General features: G+C 36.3%; 1 protein-coding gene across 2 annotated transcripts in view; it reads right to left on the reverse strand.

The window, feature by feature from the left end:
• The window catches only part of Wdr81 (WD repeat domain 81), an 87,308-nt gene that overhangs the window by 61,331 nt on the left and 7,181 nt on the right, over nucleotides 1-18,796 (reverse strand). For both annotated transcript variants that reach the window (XM_067130374.1, XM_067130373.1), the window contains exons 3-10: nucleotides 16,999-17,125; nucleotides 16,398-16,554; nucleotides 13,809-13,923; nucleotides 8,803-8,958; nucleotides 7,984-8,545; nucleotides 6,027-6,104; nucleotides 5,209-5,439; nucleotides 2,441-2,641 (exon numbers count right to left, since the gene is read on the reverse strand). In XM_067130374.1, the coding sequence (XP_066986475.1) occupies nucleotides 2,441-2,641; nucleotides 5,209-5,439; nucleotides 6,027-6,104; nucleotides 7,984-8,545; nucleotides 8,803-8,958; nucleotides 13,809-13,923; nucleotides 16,398-16,554; nucleotides 16,999-17,125 (1,627 nt within the window). The remainder of the gene's footprint in view (nucleotides 1-2,440; nucleotides 2,642-5,208; nucleotides 5,440-6,026; nucleotides 6,105-7,983; nucleotides 8,546-8,802; nucleotides 8,959-13,808; nucleotides 13,924-16,397; nucleotides 16,555-16,998; nucleotides 17,126-18,796) is intronic.

Raw genomic sequence — 18,796 nt, forward strand, 5'->3', positions numbered from 1 at the left:
TCTGAAAAATCAACAAAGAACTATGTAGGCAGTTCCTGATTATTGCCAGGGGTTTCCATTCCGACAGTGTGACGATAGGTGAAAATCACCAATAACTGAAAATCGGCAATTTTTAGCAGTTATCAGTGCTGATAACCAGGTATCGGCGCCAATAACTGCAGATTGGCACCTCTGTTAGGTATGTATCAGCGCCAATACCCAATTATTGGTACCGATAAGCAGACATTGACAATCTTTGGTGCCGATTTTCATCGCTAGACAAGTGCCATAAAACCGGATCGCTGATAACCGGGGACTGCCTGTATCCTGCTAATAACTGTCAATCAATTATATCTTACTCTAAGCCATTCATGCACAGAGATGGCATACATATTTTTATACAGTACAGTAGATCCCCACTTTTTCACATGGACAGATTCCAGAACCCACCGTGGAAATGCAAAATCCCCTCTATAAATGCTTATAACTGCTTATAACTACCAAATACCCTGTACCCTTAAACTAAAAACACTTATAACTGCCTATTTTAATAGTTCACTGCCTAATTTAATAGTTCAAACAATAATATACCTTAAATTATCATACTACAATTTAATATTTCAAACAAAAATACAACCCAAACTATTATCCCAAAACACCCAAAGTCATCTTACATTACCCTTAAGTATATACATCCTTAAAATGCTTATAACTGCCTATTTTAACAATTCGTTACCCAACTAGACAGTTCAAACAAAAATATACCTCAAACTATCATCCCAAAACATCCCAATATCATTTCAAAGTCATCTTACAACATTACGTACCCGCCTACAAAGTATCCCCTATAATTCGGACATGCACATTTTCTTTTGCCTAACGTAACTTTGTGCATGGTCTACTGTACTGCGCATTGTGTACATACATTTTATTGATATTTTGCTGTGTTACAAGATGATTTTGAAATTATATTTACTGCACAGTATGTATTTTAGGATAGTACTACTGTTTAGAGCTATCTAAAATACGTGGGTAGTTTAGAACGAAGGGACACGTTCCTCCGAACAGAATGTTAGGTTTGTTACGTCATGTTAGTATTTTTGTGATTATGTACAAATACATTATTACAAAATTATTTAGTACAGTAAGTTCTTGATTTACATTGTACTCGACCTAGTCATTTTGTGGTAAGTCCTCACCATTTCCCATAAATTTATTAAAAAATTCTTGTTCCATCATTCTCTCTCTCTCTCTCTCTCTCTCTCTCTCTCTCTCTCTCTCTCTCTCTCTCTCTCTCTCTCTCTCTCTCTCTCAGTAGACATATCCTTTAATGAAAAAACACAGCAAAATATCAATAAAACATTATTTCAATTACAGAATCTGTTTATACTGTAGGTAGTCCCTGGTTATCGGCAATCTGGCTTTACCGCGCTTGTCTAGCGACGAAAATAGGTTATTTTTAGCACCCAAAATCGCCGATTTCTGCCTATCGGAGCCCATAATTGGGTATTGGCGCTGATACATAGCTAACAGAGGCACTGATAACTGAAAATCAGCAATTTTCTGGGCTTTTCGGTGCCGATAAGTGTCGAAAATCGCTGATTTTCGGTTATCGTAACACTGTCAGAACAGAACCACCACAGATAACTGGCGACTGCCTGTATATTGATCAAATCACTGTAAAATTATTTAAAATCTGAATTTCATATGTAGGCAACTCAAAACCACCAGTAGCAAGTTCTCTGACAACAGAATCTTAGCGCTCTCCTCTCTCTCTCTCTCTCTCTCTCTCTCTCTCTCTCTCTCTCTCTCTCTCTCTCTCTCTCTCTCTCTCTACAGTATACTGTATCAGTACTGTACTGCACATATCCTTTAATGAAATATCAATTACTGCACCATAACATAAACAAGAAAATAAACAAACCCAGGACCAAGATCGAGTGACCAAGCGCATACGTAGGTATGTGTTGCCAAACTTTTTGCTTTGTCTGATTTATTGTACTGTATTTCAATACAAGTTTGGTTGACTATGATGATCACACATATTATAACAGTACACAAGAGAATATTTTTTCACTGTTGATGTTTCATCTCTAATCACCGTAAAAGTATTTAAAATCAGAATTTCATATGTAGGCAACACTCAAAAATAACATTTTTAATCAATTTTTATTTCTCCTAACACACAAACCTGAGGCCTCTACATTGGGAAATTTCTCCTGCGCAGCTGGAATACCAGTTATGAAAAAATTCTATGTAATATGATCAAGGCATGGTGGAGTAATACACAGCATCACCCAATGAGGCCAACGAGTGGGAGTCTCCTCTCGCTTGCCCCACTTAATTTCATGATGTACCAGCGAGTGGGAGGAGTCTCCTCTCGCTTGCCCCCACCTATTTATATAAACAGTCTTTCAGCATTAAATGGCTATCAAACAGCAATGAGAATGCACATACATACCTTAAAAATAGTAGAATCAGCAAAAAATTCGGGAATGCATTCATCAGGTGTCCAAAGATACAAACGACTTATAGTAGCAGGATAATGTTCTGGTACCCACTGCTGTCGTACATATCTTGTTAAAAGTTCTTTGGGTGTTACACGGGCCTTGTACACATAATACGTGATTTCACTGAAAATCTCTGTCACATGATGAGCAACCTAGTAAAAGAAATTAACATTTCATCCTTAAAAATTTAAATTGAAAATCAGGTAATCATACAGAAGAAGTTCAGTATACCTTAGTTTTACCAGACCACTGAGCTGATTAACAGCTCTCCTAGGGCTGGCCCAAAGGATTAGACTTATTTTACGTGGCTAAGAACCAATTGGTTACTTAGCAACGGGACCTACAGCTTATTGTGGAATCCGAACCACATTATAGCGAGAAATGAATTTCTATCACCAGAAATAAATTCCTCTAACTCTTCATCAGCTGGCCGGGGGATTTGAACTCCAGCCCATCGAGTGACAGTCTGAAGCTCAACCGACTCAGCCAACGAAGGGCTTAGGTAATCATACAACTTTAAAACCTTTTTTTGTTTCACATACACAAACCTCTTACTTATGCCTCACTATCTAGTTAAGGCACACCAAAAGGGAGCTGAAAAACTTAATGAGAGAAGACCAGTGGTTGAACAAGACCAATATTCACATTTCTAAATTCTCTTAGGGCTATTCCAAATATTTCTTCTTACAAGTGAGTCTAAAACTAGAACAAGCTAAAACTAAAGGATACTGGACTGCCAAGAAGGAAGTGACAACAAGAAATACATACAAAATAACAGAAAGAAAGCATTGCAGCAGGGGCTTAAGGACGGCTATAATTAATCTCAGTTTCAAAATCAGTGCACTGTGGAAGGTACACTGTAAAAGACACTCCTATGAAGGACATTTGTATCTAAAAACTATAAAAATAACTACAATCACATTTTGTACAAGTTCATACAAAGGCCACCCCTCTACCTTTCACTTATAGAGACTCAAGAGGAAGTCCACTGACATGTGGGCTCTGGAAGGTTTGCAAAGGATGTATGTATGATAAATGTAAACTTTACATCCATCCTACTAATCCTGATTTTTGCCACCACATGTACCACTTTTCTGCATTCTTTCACTGCACAAACATGAAGACAGCTACACTGATGGAAAACCAATCTGGTGAACAAGTGTACAAGGGAATGAGATAGTTCCAATGAGTGTTACTTTTCACAATCATCTTAAAAAGCTGAGAACATTACAGAAACTTAAATCTTACTTTCTCAGGCCCAGATTCCTGACGGTTGTTACAGATATGAAAAGTGAAGAAACAATCATGGCAAAGTCAAAAATATAATTGGCTAAATAATTAGAGGTTGATATATACAAAACTGAAGTGTACAACTTTTTGCATTAAAAGTTACAAAAGTGCCTGAATTTCTAGACCTATATTTCAAGTCCTACGAATTTCATGACAAAATGGCAACAAAAGTTTTGTGTAATTTTCACAACTCATTTTGCCGATTTGTTTTAAGATCTATACAAGGCTTGATATCTCTTTTTATTATAAATTACTCTTTCAGAATCACTCAGTATGAAACCTTTTCTGTAACTGGTGTGCTAGAAGTGAAAGCTTCTATTCACAACATAGCAGGTTTCTTATTTTTAAGGCAACAGAAGATGTGTGTCTCAACAATTAAGGATAAAGATCTGCCCTTTCCTATCTTTTTGAGTTAAGAGTTATCAGTGAAGCTGCTTCTACATAGTTACAGGAGTTCTGCAAAACTTTTGAGATAAGTTTGTAAGAAAAAAGGTGTTTTTTGTTAAAAAACAGTAATTCTTCAAGTACGCTTTACCCAAACCCAAACTGTTTGTAAGGTATATACAGTATATACTCCTAAACAATCTATCATGAGTTCCAAGATGAGCAAAGAAAAAATGATTATGGATTAAAAATAAAGAATGATAAATCTTCAAGAAGCTATACATTACAGCAAAATCAGTCATATAAAAGAACCTAAACCAATAAAATATCCATGAACAAGAACATCTTACTACTGAAAGTTTTGCAAAGCATAATTCCTCATCCAGTCATACTTTAAATTGAGAACTTCACTCAATTTTAACAGTAAGTGCCCATTCAACTTATACATGTTATGCAAATTTTTTTTCTGCTGCACTCTCAAGTTTATATGTATAGCTCTCAGTTGTTTCCCAACTAACCTACTACCTTTTCCCTAAAACCTTCAAAAAAGAAAATGCACTCACTGTAGGGGTGAAAAAATAGGCATTTAACCCAAAAAGGGAGGAGAAAATAATCTAAAATCTGTGTGGACAAGTTATGACAAATAAAATGATGCTCATGCCCAAAGAAAGAAGCTTGAGCAAAGTGAGTAGTAACTAATAATTCTTAGGGTGGAAAGTTGTGTGGAACTTAGTTAAGGTTGTGTATAATTTTTAACAATAATAATAATACTATACTAATACTACTATGGTTCCACTTAGCAGTATTGCTCAAGGTGCAAATCTCTTATGCCATCTAACACACCTCATCACATCACACCTCCTCTACCTTTTCCATATTTTTAAGCAGTCCTTAGGAGCGCCTATTAAACAACAAAAGTCTTAACCTGAATCATCTATATCTCCAGCATTTAAAAGTTGTTCATATTCAGCAGTGAAAACATACTGTACAAATATTTTTATGAAATTAAAGGTAACTTTAACAAAAATAATCTAGCAAATCTTACCGTGTGTTTATTCTGTCCTTGACTACCCGCCATTTGATAGGTATGGTCAAGCTGTTGGTCTCCTTTATTAAGGCGAAACTTTGTTTTTGTTAAATCCCGCCATCCAGAGTTTCTTCCTGTGAAATCCATAACCCATGGGATGATTGGATGGTAATGAGGTGAATTAAATCTTCGTCCAGCGAAAAAGTTGAGACACAGGAGGTAGTCAAGGGTTGTTATCTGATGACCCACCTAAAAATACAAATTTCAAGAAAACCTAAGAGGGAAGTTAACAATGCTTTAACATCGAATAATTCTGACATCCCAAGCTGTGGGAATGACAGTGGCTTCAGGTAAAATATCACTATACTTTTGGGTCTGAGGATACAGTCTACTAAATTCACTGAAGTTTCTAGACAGGTGTTTAATTTGTCTTGCAAACATATATTATGTGGCACTAATTTTTCATAACAATGACAGTGTCCCCTAAACTATACTTGAAATCATAAGGCTTGAGATTATGGCAGCAAGCCTCACCACAAAATTTCAAGCTTCTTTATGAATGGCCACTCATTTTACTACACTGAAACAAAATTATGATTTCCTCTATCTCTTTTATCACTGGCTTCTATTCATAAGGATAGTTTATTTATCTGCAAAATTAGGAGCACTGGCCTCCAGGCACCACAATGAAATTAATGTTGCAACAATTTAAAAGTAGCAATAAAACAAAAAATAGTGTAACAATTCAAATGAACACTTAGAAAAAGAGAACTGAATATATTTTTTGTTATTAATCCAATATCAAACTTGCATATCTTTATTATAATATAACTTACCCATAACTGAGTAAGTTGTACTAAAGAGCACTGCAGAAGTGTCTCTAATTCTGCATCCTGGAGACTGTTGCAGTCCATCTGAAATTGTGAATTTATATTACTAGCTGCAGTTTCTTTTATAAAAAAAATTCAGTGAATATCAATACATGACTATACTCTACACAATGGTTTGGCACTTGCTACTGCCTTTACCATATCCTTATTAATATATTTTGATACATAGTGTACTGTACAGAAGTTGATTATACTGAATTTTCTTATCAAGCCAGGGATGTCCGACCATCACGTCAAGCAAATTTGTCCCCCAGTCTAAAAAGTGAAACAGTTCTCATCAAGTCATATGTACTCACATCATCCTCAAAACTTTGAACACCATCCTCCAATAATTCTTCATTTCAATCCTGTTATCTAATCATCATGCTCATTCATTCTTTATCTCATGCTTAATCAATGCACCTTTCATTCAGGCTACTTTGGGACTTCAAACTATTCCTCATCAACCTAATGTCCAGTTGTTTAATTCTCATCTTGAGTCACTGCTATTTTTCATTAACTGACCATACCAGGTTGTCTCAATACCATTACATGATAGGTATTGAGTGGCAGGTTGTTTCACTACCATTACCTGATAGATTGACATTTCATGACCCAATGTAAGCAGTAACCACTGGCTTACTATATTCCTTAAGACTATTTTCAAGCCTGCCAAACATAACCATGCCTCTTCTATCTGTTCAGATTTTGTTATTATCACTTAGTTATGATCTTGCATGATTTCCACCATCTCTGATGTGTCATCTGGTTAGGATCACTCTGTCATTCCCAGCCTTAGTGGTGTCAAGCTATTACCAATATCGTTGTCACACTCCTTTCAATTATTTGCTGAACAGGACAGTCTGTTAGCATGCTCTCATTAGAACAAAAAAAACAATAAACATCTACACTACTTGTAGCCAGCTTTCCCAGCAAAGACCATAGTCCAGAAGCATTGTTGTTAGTAAACCAAACATCAACCTCCTTGACTGCTGCCTGACACCAGTTCTTTGACCAGATCCAATCATAGCTTACTTTCTTTATGCCACCCAAACTCATTTTGCTTAATATGAATATTGTTTTGAATAAAGACAGTCCCGGTTACTGGCGGGGGTTCCGTTCTGGTGGCGTGATGATAAGCAAAAAGTGCCAAAATCCTTTTTGGCTTTTTTAGTGCTGAAAATCCGATTTTTGATTGCCAATAACTGAGCCCAATAGGCAAAAATGATAAAATGATTTTCCTTGTTAAACGATAACTGAGGACTGCCTGAAACCTCTTTTTTGTCCATCACTTTAATTAACTCTCAAGAATGAATTATATGAAAATGAATTTTTCTTTTTTGTGTATTTACTTGTTTCACTTATTTCTCAGTTTACTTAAAAGTAAGAAATGTCATCATTTTGTATTATTATCTATACAACAATATCTTTTGGGTTACAAAGACATACCTTTAAACAATTTAATACATGCCCACAGATCTTTCCCCACTCAATACTTTTGATGTAAATCACATTATTATTATTATTATTATTATTAATATATTATTATTATTATTATTATTATTATTATTTTATTATTATTATTATTATTATTATTGTTATTATTATTATTATTATTATTATTATTATTATTATTATTATTATTATTATTATTATTATTATTATTATTATTATTATTATTATTACAAACACTGAGGCACACTTGAACAAGACTCATCCAAAGGATTTTTCTTAGGATAGCAAAAAATAGAAGATGGGTACAGTATAAAAGATTGTAAACATGAAAAGTAAAATGCTAAATCAATGGACCTAAGGCTAAAGGGATGCTACAAGGAATCTTTAATACCATGTACCAGACTAAGCAAAATTTAAGTGGTACCCCCTATGGGGGTGGAACATTACAAAAATCTCTGTAGAATCTTACCTGCTTAAGGATTTCGAATGCATCTTCACTTGACATAAGCCTTTGATAGGCACTAAGTCTGTCTTCTACATGGTTTCCTCCATCTCCATTTTGTTGATCAGTATCTTCGATACCCTGCGCATCAGTCTTCTTCAATGATGCTGACACATGTTCAGCTGAAGAAATACTTGCTCTTTGGTTCTGACTAGCATAATTTTTCTCTAAACTTGGATCATAGCTATCTGAATGCTCAGAATCCCAGTCAGTTGCACTCCGAGAGGTTTCTAAAGTTTGTGACAAACGACTGACTGTGCTTTGCTTTTGGAAATTTTTCTTTGCAGTTTCAAGTTTTGTCATAACATCAGTGGTGCCCATTTTATCAAGATCATGTATGAAATCTGGATATAGGAGATTGTCTTGGATATGTGGAAGTAAGCTGAGGTAGAGGGCATTATCAATAAAAAGATGGTTAAGTGTAACATCACCAAGGTGCAAGCCACGATCATGAGTATCTCGGACAGCTTCAAGGATCTGATACAAAATGAAGAGTGGTCTGGCTGCTGACTCATTCAATCTAGCAGGACTGCAAAAAAATGATGATCACCTTTCAATTTGTTAACAAGGTTATCAAAAATCTATTTATTTTAATGGTAAAAATTAATCTGTATATTTACTCAAAACAGTCTTCCTCAGCCCATTGCACAAAATTACAAAGATATCAAGGTGGTGAAACTGTCAAAATTATCTTGAACACATGCAGACCAGATATGAGACCAGGCTGTGAGTAAATATGCAATACAGTATTATAAAAGTCAATGGCCATAAAATATTACTACATACCTAAATGAAACACAGTGCTGAACATTGTGATGTACACTGAAGAGAACAACAAAGAAATGCTGCTCTCCTTCAAAGGCACAAAGTGCTGGCAGTAAATTTGAATGGGGACCATGAATACGACTATTTTGTAGTTTAGGATACATTGAAGAATCTTCTCTGCAAAAAATCAAAAAATAAAAAATTTATTCACTTCATGCCACTAATTACTACTGTACAAGTTTTTGTTTCTGACAGCAATGACCCATCAGAAAATTACCATAACTGTTTAATAATAGTTTTTATCTTGCACTTACAAAAATTACCACAAAGTTAAATTTAGTTAAAAAAAGCTTTTCCACTTTATAGGAAGGATAAGTGGGCTGTTAACTTTTTAATGATAATCACTTACTACTGAATATACAGTTAATACAAACCTTAAAAATTATAATCCAAAAAAATTCCATTGCAAAACAAATCTGATTTTCACGTCATGAAAATGTAGAAATATGTTGGATTCCTGCCCATGTAGGTATTGTGTTATAGGAAAAGAAGAAGCCAATAAAGCAGCCTAGACCACACATGGATATTCTTATTCATGATTATAAAAAATCTCAAAAACCCATTATTACAATAAATAAAAGACAGAATACAGTACAGTAAACCCCCCATATTCGCGTTCTCATGATTCGCGGACTCACCCATTTGCAGGTTTTTCTGTGGAACCTATCTAAAATTTATTCACGGGAAAACTCACGTATTCGCGGGTTTTTCTGTGGAACATATCTATAAAAATATTGGCGGGGAACCTGTCTATTCGCGGATACAGATTTTTTGTCTTTTTCGTATAGCAATATTCTGTATTTTCATATTATTTATTGTATAATAATATTAAATGAATGTAAATTAATAATAATAATACTACAGTACATACTGTATAATAGTAATAGAAATTAAATAATAATATTATGTAATACTAAACTGGGTACCTGTAATAATAATAAATAATAAAGTTCAATCACACGGGTATTAACTGGTGATGAATGTTGATTACAATATACTGTAGATGATGATGATGAATTAGCTGTGCAGTAAGATGAATGACGGGAGGCGCTGTCATGTTAAGGTATTTGAACATGGCAACAAAGGTGGTACGGTAGGGCTGCATGAGTATTTACCTTGTTCATGCTCAATGCAGGCGACTGTGATTAATGTCATGCTGTAATGGGCTGCTACTTCTCCATGACTTTTGCCCTCTCTTAACATAACAATCATGTCTACTTTCTTCTCATCAGTCATTAATTGTAGGCTATTTGCCAGAGGCCTTACAGGGAGCAGAGCATTTAGAGGACATCTTAATGCATGATTTAAAAAAATATTCTTAGTCTATAGTACTGTACATGCAAAACACACAAACGAGAGATAGCAATGAAGTGAGTTATATTGGGTCATTTGCTGATAATTTTCCCCATGGTATATGCATGGTACTACTGTACTGCGCGTACATATACTAACATTGATATTCTGTGCATACAGTACTGTACATTTTATTAAATGTTTTGTTGTAGGATGATTTTTAAATATTACATACAAAAAGTGTTTTACGATGATATGTAGTACAGTACTACAGGTAGTATGTAGAGCATATCTAAAATATGTAAGACAACAGGAATAGCAGGGTAGGTATGTTTACATCTGCAGTACGTAGCATTTTCATGTACGTACTAAGTATATATTCATGACTACTGTAAGTACATTTTGTATGAAGAAAAACGATTTACTAACTTTCAAATATTACAGTACTGTAATATATTAATGTAAACACAGCAAAATTTCAATAACATATATTTGTTTTTCTTAAAAGTGCTTCACCCAAGCCACCTCTCTGCAAATATAAAGAACTTGAGATGCTGGACCCTGTGTACCCAGGACCAACTCCACCGCCCATTTGTGCAGAAGGGATTCTACTTCTCGTGAAAGGGCCACAAATTTCTTTGAGTCCGCCAAGTAAGCTGGTAATGCAATTAGCAATTTGGCTAACGGAGGGTTTTCCTTGAAAGGAATGGCATAACCTTCTTTCAGTACCTTGACCACCCAAGGTTCTGCACCTCTTCGACTCCATTCCTTCCAAAAGAGGAACAGTCTGGCTCTTACCTGAGCACGAAGGACTAGATCTTCACTTCTTGGTTCCTGATGTAAATGTCGATTTCTTAATCGATCTTGAGGGAGGTCGCAAATTCTTGTGAGGAATGGGTTGGATCTTCTGCCTACCTCCACAAAAGGGCTGGGATTGGAGGAGAGAGAACGACTTCGTAATCACGGTCGGGGAGTCTCTGGGATGTTTGGTAGATTGCACCAGTGAAGAAATTCAGGAAATTATCGAGAAAATATCTTAATGAGGTGGAGTAGGACGACAAAGGGGAAAAAGCCTGCCCAACACCTCATCATCGGAAAAGACTGGCAACTAAGAAGTGTCTTTGACTTGGCGACAGCTGGGTTCTTCTTCAAGAAAGACATTAAGTCATCTAATTGCCATTTAAGAGGAGCAAGTGAAGAATCTTCTTGAATCGAAGAATGCTCTAGCAAATGAGGCGCAACCCAAGGTTGGTGCTGAGCGCTAGGTCGAACGAGACTGCCTAACAGGAGTCATCATAGCATGTTCAGGAGGCAAAGGACGTTCAGGGGCAAGACGAGGTCTTGACAAAGAAGGTCAACTAAGAGGTTCTTCCAGACATTTAGCAGTCAAGAACTGGCAATCCAAATAAGAGATGGACTCCGGACTGTCCCAGGCGGATGGAATCAGACAAGCAGTAGATGTAGAAGGAGGCACCGTGAAACTGCAGGAGAGCTGAGGACTCACACTAGCCTCCTCGTATTTCTTGACAGGAGGAGGGGAGCTGTCTGCCGCAGTGGAGTGTCTCTTCAAAGGTCAGGAGACGGAAGGTCTACACTGCTGACGCCTTGTGTCCGGCAAAGTGCCTTCTGAATCTGATGACAGACGATGAACATTGAACAAGACACCCTTCCAGTGGCACTCTGTTGCAGCCAGGGACCATGCAACAGGCTTGACGGAGGGGGCGACTGTCCGTGGGCAAATCCCACTGGCCTCCCTTGGACCTCCAGTATGTCTTCTCCCCGGTGCAGGGGAGCAGGACAGGGACCTTCGTCCAGGAGCACCGGTGGGACGGGCAGCCACCTCCTCAATGCTTTGCATTACACTAACATTTTGCACATTACCTTTTTCCATGAAGGCTCTAAAAGAAGAACCCAACTCCATTACTGTGTTGGCTAGAAACTTAAACTTTTTGTTGAGCTTTGATTCAAGACTGGCAACGGTGTCATGATTGGGGGCATGGGAACCTGGAACAGGAGTACATGGAATAGGAGTAGAAGGGCTAAGGATAGGTGATGATACAGGGATCTTAGGAGAAGAGACAGAATTATCTTCTACAAGGTCTGCTACTTCTACAGGTTCTAAGGTGGCTTTATTTCCGTCCCTAATAGCTGCCTTCCTCTTCCTGTCTTTATCCATTTTGTCTTGATGAGACCTAAAGACTTTCTACTGTTTATTGTCCCAATCTTTACATTCTAAACAAGTAATTTTCCCATCACAAATTTGCCCTCTACATTTCACACACTTTGTGTGAGCCATAACGAGACTTCGCTAACCTAGTCTTGCAATCTTCAATGCAAATTAACACTCGAAGAGCTAGAGTCAGACATCCTAAATCCAGTTAAATAAGTTAATCAAGGCTAACCAACTGACTAAGATTCATGTGCTACAATGAAACCTGAGTACTTCACCAAGACTCTGGAAAACCATCCAAAAAATGTGAAGTAGGCCACAATGAACCACCGATCTTACTCAGGAGCCGGCAGAAAATGAATTGAAGCTCTCTGCCTAGTTGTTCCTCACAGTCCCTGATAGTGGGCGGGGAACATACCTACACCAAAACAAATGCTAGCACTACTGCGAATTTTGAATTTTTAGGTTGCCGTAGGTAGGAAGCTCATAGCTATGTAATTACTTGGTAAGTTGCTTATATAAAAAACATTTTTTATGAAAATTGATGGCATTTATGCAATGTCTGCCATGCTAGTAAAGACTAAAATGCTTGATATATTTTTTCATCAAAGTTTCATAATTCAGGCGATATAGGGTTAATACTTCTCTCCCCTCGACATCACATGCCTCTACCAATCTACTTTCCAGCCTCTGAACACCACATCTTATTGCTAGTGCCTCAACTGTTCTTCCAAACAATTTTCCAATAACAGTCCAGCCACTAATCTCATTATTCAGTCTCATCATATCAGACACGCCATCGTTTTTTGGCGAGTGACCATATCTGTGCTGCTTCAAACACAGGTTGTAAACGTGTATTTACATTCACAAGCTTCCACATGCTTCCCTTGCTGTATGTTCTCCATTAATATGATACAGAAATCAGTACAGTAAAGGGATTGCACACCAGGCTTTACTTCTAATTCTTCTGACATAACTGCCGCTGCCTTTTCTAAATCTTGTAACATCTCACTGGCTTAATGAGTCTTTCTAGTGGCATTCCATTTTTCAATCTACAGATAACCTCAGTAAAATATTTATTCAAAGTACTTGTCATGTATGAACTGCATTATTAACTGAATATTTCTATGTGATACCAAAAGTTTCTTACTTTTATCTGCCTGCATTAAAATCCTCTGTTGATATGCTACTCCAAGTGGAGTAATAAATCTTACGTGAATCTGTTGTTTTCAATTCATAATGTTGATGTACTAAAAAGTTAAGCATATACAGTATCAGCTTCTATGATACATTACATAAGCAACTAGTCAAAGAAATAAGTCTGCAGTTATATACATTGCTTGGGTCTGGTCCTCCATAGGTTTTACAAAGGGAATAATTATGGTAATACACTATCTTTCATGACATAAACTCCTTAGCCCACATGATTTTACTACAGTACTGTGTTACAATGAATAAGGTAAAAAAAAAATACTAAGTCTACTTAAAAAAAATACATACTAACCTAAGAGGAATTATCTTGCAACCATAAAATCTCCACATAACATCTCTTAAAACATTATGAAAACTATCTGTACCAACATGAGCTCCACCCTTCCACTGAACTGCAACTCCATGTTCTGAAAAAAAAAAATGCAAGATTACATCAAGCTATGTTATTTGACAATAAATTCTTATGTTCTGTAATCAAATTTAAAATAATATTGTGTACTTAACCAGAATGCATATTTTGCTGTTTCCTTTTAGCTCAACGAAAGATCAGTAAAACCAAAGGAGGTTAAGCACTAAGTGTGTAAAATACCCAGAAAAGATAATATTGTATATTAAAAAATATTAAGGAGTAAAATAACGACTCAATTCCATGCTATCAGTTGTACTGAAGCTCGTAAAATTAAGTACATTTCTAAGCCCAATCTGAATTTAAATCGCTGAATGAATAATGTGAAATCATGACTATGTGCTGCATACAGAGATTAAGATATAACATAAATGAAATGAAGATGTATGATAAGTGGAATCACACATGTGACTGTGTTCAAGACCAGACAAAAGACCAAGATACTTTCAATACATTTAGATGGTTTAGTTTTCTACTTCAATCAGCAAATATGACAACAGAAAAATAGTACTACTGTACATCTACAATTAATGCTTTCATTATTCTTTTTCATTACTAAATACTTCCCATGTCCGTTCATTCAACATTACTTGAACACACAAAATGCACACCATTGTACCAAGCATCACTCAAATATTGCATACTGTTTAATGTTTTATTCCCACCTTTCACTTCTCTTACTTTAATGCTATATTAAACACCAATCCTCTACAACAATAGTCTGGTAGTTCTATAAGTTATGAATTTCTTTGAAATCTTTTTTGTTAATAACCTATTGTTAAATTTAAATTTAATCACAATCACTTTTTACAAGTTGCATTACAGCATTATCAAGCATCTGTTATGAAAGTAGTACAGTGAAATTTGTATTCCTTTACTGTACTATATTTCTGTTTTGAGTTAATCTGACCTGGGAATGTTTTTCAGGTTTACAGCTAACATCCATTTTAAACACACTTGCAGTTCCTTCATGAACTTATAAAATAGAAAATCCTAATTGATAACTGGTATGACAGAAGAAAATTATAATAAATAGTATGTTTTAACTGTAACATACCCATTACTCCATCTACAGTGTATGATTTTACAGGGGATAAACAAAAACAAGAGGGGGCTCAGCAACTAAGTGTACATCTGGCAGAAAAGATCAACCACGTTCAAATTAATTATATTCCTTATTTTTCCATGCAGCTAAACCCAGCTTTACTGTCCACTACTTGTAAATTGACACTGTAAATGAATAAGTGAACACATATCAAAAGGAGTGATTTGTTATTGTGTAATTCATACCCCTTGCACAACTCTGCATATTCTATTACTGTTTTTAACATCATTTTACAATCACCAAGATTTATAGATTTAAAGGTAGCTAATGAGAAGAGGCATGGAGCAGATTATTGCACTGTCGCACAATGCCCTAGAGACCAAACATACACGCATCTAATCAGTTTCCAAGACCCCTTTCCACCCATGCTAGGGGCAGGGGGGAACCAGGCAGTGGCTGCTTACTTCACAGAGACACAAAAGTTATGTTGCCACCGAGATCTAGCAAGCTGAAGGCAGGATTTGAACTCATGACCACCGCACTCAAAAGTCCAGGTACACCACTCAACTACCAAGACTACACCAAAAGTTATGGTGACCTTGTAGTTAGTTATATTTTAAGATTTGTTTTCAATTCTGTTTCAGTGACAGTATTTAATGTTTTGTTACTAGAAATCTTGACAGCTTGGTTGTTTGTGGAAGCTGTTATAAAATAAAATGAAAAAGCTCAGCAGAACACAAGGTAGCTGGCATTGCTGGAAAACATGTACTTGTTAACCAGATTTTGCCAACATGCATATAGGCCTCAGCTGATTTAGTGTTAAAAACAGAGGATCTGATTTATTAATGAAATTCAGGTTGTCAGGCCAAGTACTGGGGCCATTCAGCATTTACAACAATAAGTTGAAATCAGAGTGTTTGGACACACAGATAAAGGGATCCAGAAACTGAGACAGAGCACAAAAATATAAAGGTGGAACTAGGAGAAAACCCTACAGTTGCACTCAGAAGTAACATAGAGGTTGGACAACACGACTGAAGAAAAGAAGAAAGAATGGAGGTAGAGTAAAAGGCTATAAAGTGGGTGAAGCTAGAGGTCAAAGGGATGCTGCAAACACCCTTTAGTAATGCCTATAGTGCACCAAGGGAGGTGCTACCCCCTACAGGAAACAGAGTTGTTAAACTGTACTAAGCCAAACAAAAAAGCTCATGCTATAATCAATATATATAACACTTCAAATCTCTTTCATTTTACTTGTATTTGCAATCTACTGTTTAATACTAAAAATACCTTGTAATACCCTTTAGGTCACCACTTATACCATACACTCTGTAAAAATTTTTAGAATTTAGACTGCAAAATTCTATAACCATTTTCTTTCTCCCTATCAGTAAACTTTGAGTTTCAGCCTGCAATAAAAAAGATATTACCTGGAAACTTTTTGTAGGCATCTTTCCAAAGATTTTTGTTGTTGGATGTGGCTACATAGTGAAGAAGCTGGGAAAATGAAACATCAGCCATTAGTCCAGGTGAATGTTCTGATCTTCTTGCAAGCGGATAAACTGCCTTTTCACTTTTTGGTATAACCTGTAAAAAACAAAAGATCAAGTAAATTCTACTCTTAACAGGTGGTTGGTGCCTTGGGTAACCTAACAACTAGATATTTAATCTAATAATATGTATTCTATTTTTTCTAGGACTCATGTTACTTGCATTATTATTACAGTGTTGTCATCATCATCATTATTATTATTATTATTATTATTATTATTATTATTATTATTAATAAAAAACTCTAATAACAACACTGAGTCATAAAATTAGACTCTGTAGGTTATCCTGTCAGTTTTGCTATTTACATACTGTAGATAAAAGTGAAAACAGGTGCAAGGCAAGACCAAAACAGTTGAACAATTTGGTGGGAAGAGGCCAAAGGAAACAAATGAAAAGTAAGACCAACTTGAAAATACTCATTACTGCTGTTTACAGTGTGCTGTGCAAAGGAATTACAGTACCTCTATATATGCTTACCTGTATTAAAACTCTCTGCCATAAGTCTCCAATTTTCTCTCGAAGCTGAATAGCTGACTGTATTTCAGCAAGGCTGAGGTGCTCATGAAAAGGAGGCTGAGTATACTGTCCATCTTTAATCACAGCTCTAGTATTTATGAAAATACAGAATTAACAATTAAACATAGGTTTGGAGAGAGTAAGTAAAAACTGTTGCATCCTTATGAAGAAAGTACACACTACAGACGTTAAAAAATTACTAGTATTTTGACTTACTATAAAATAATGTAAAATACGTTTGATATCAGAGAAATATATTCAAGGACTTGTCTAAAAGCTATTAATCCAAACCTTTACAGTGACAACTAAATCCTTATGATAAACATTTTTTGAAAATTGGAAAGCTTCTGTAATTATTAAATTCAAAATAATAATGATTTTCTAGGTACTTACCCTCTATCATTAGCTTTATCTGCAGCTACTTGGCATGGGTTTGACAGGTTAAAATTGAAAAAATCACTAACGAACACTCCCAATAGTTACCCCCACTCTTTGGAGGGTGGGGGTAAGACAGCAAATGTTTTGGTGGTCATTCTTCTCTTCACCTCTTAAGAGGGGAGGAGGGAAGGATCTTAATGATGGAGGGTAAGTACAGTACCTAAAAAATTATAATTTTCATGATAAAATTAATTATTTGGATACAGGCAGTCCCCGGTTGTCAGTGGGGGGTTCCGTTCCCTACAGTGTGATGATAACCGACGATCACTGATAACCGAAAATCAGTGATAATGGCACCGAAATCCCCACCTATTGGTGCCGATAAGCGGGGATAGGTGCCACTGTTAAGTGGGGATCGGAGCTGATAAGTTGAGATCGGTGCATATCAGCACCAAGAATCCAGTTATCGTCATCGCTAGACAAGTGCCGTAAAACTGGATCATCTGCTTGGTTTCAGAATACTGTAGTTCTCTCTTTTTTGGATGACTGGTTTGTTCTCACCAATTTGTTTCTGATGACCTTGAGGGTGAAGAATTATGTTTTATGTCTAATCTCAGAGCTGGGAATTTTGTTCAATATTGACTAATCTATGCTTTTCCGATCCAGTCAATTGTTTATCCTGGGATGAAGATTAGCTTTCTCTTTTTGGGGTTTTTTCCAACAAAGAGATAGATAGACAAATTTTTACCACTTTTGAGAACTTTAATGGGTTGGCCTGTAGACCTCAAGAACCTTTACACTGTCCTCAGATGTCTCGGAGGCAGATTTGGGGCCCACTCTCAGAAACAACCCCATAGCTTTTGCAATTTGGAATGGTCTTACGCAAGCAGGACATCTAGTCAGTGGCAATAAGATTGCAGTCTTTTTTGACAATTCAACTCTCGATTCTTACATACGACGACAAGTAGACACAGATCAAGATATTTGTTCTGGCAAGCAAAGAAATTTTCTTCTCCTTTGGACAGAGCCCAGCAACATCATTCTGTTACCTTGTTTTGTCTTAGAGAAAAATATTGTTATGGAGGACCAACTCAGCAGAAAAGGGCAAGGTCTTCAGTCAGGTTTGCCAAAATTGTGGAACCTCTGGGGAGACCCAAACACCAATCTGTTCACGACTGCCCAAAACACTACCCTCCCAGTTTACTGCCCTCCATGCCAGGATCCTCAGGCATGGGCAGTTGATGCCTTCCTTCAGAATGGTCGAATCTAGACTTTATGATTTTCCTCTGTTTGCTGTTTTGAGGAAATACTCAACAAGTTGTGAGCTTTGCAGAACACAAGGATGTTTTTGATAGCTCACTGGTGGTCCCAAGGGGAATGG

This window comes from Macrobrachium rosenbergii, chromosome 28, assembly GCF_040412425.1.
Source record: "Macrobrachium rosenbergii isolate ZJJX-2024 chromosome 28, ASM4041242v1, whole genome shotgun sequence".
Lineage (NCBI taxonomy): Eukaryota > Metazoa > Arthropoda > Malacostraca > Decapoda > Palaemonidae > Macrobrachium > Macrobrachium rosenbergii.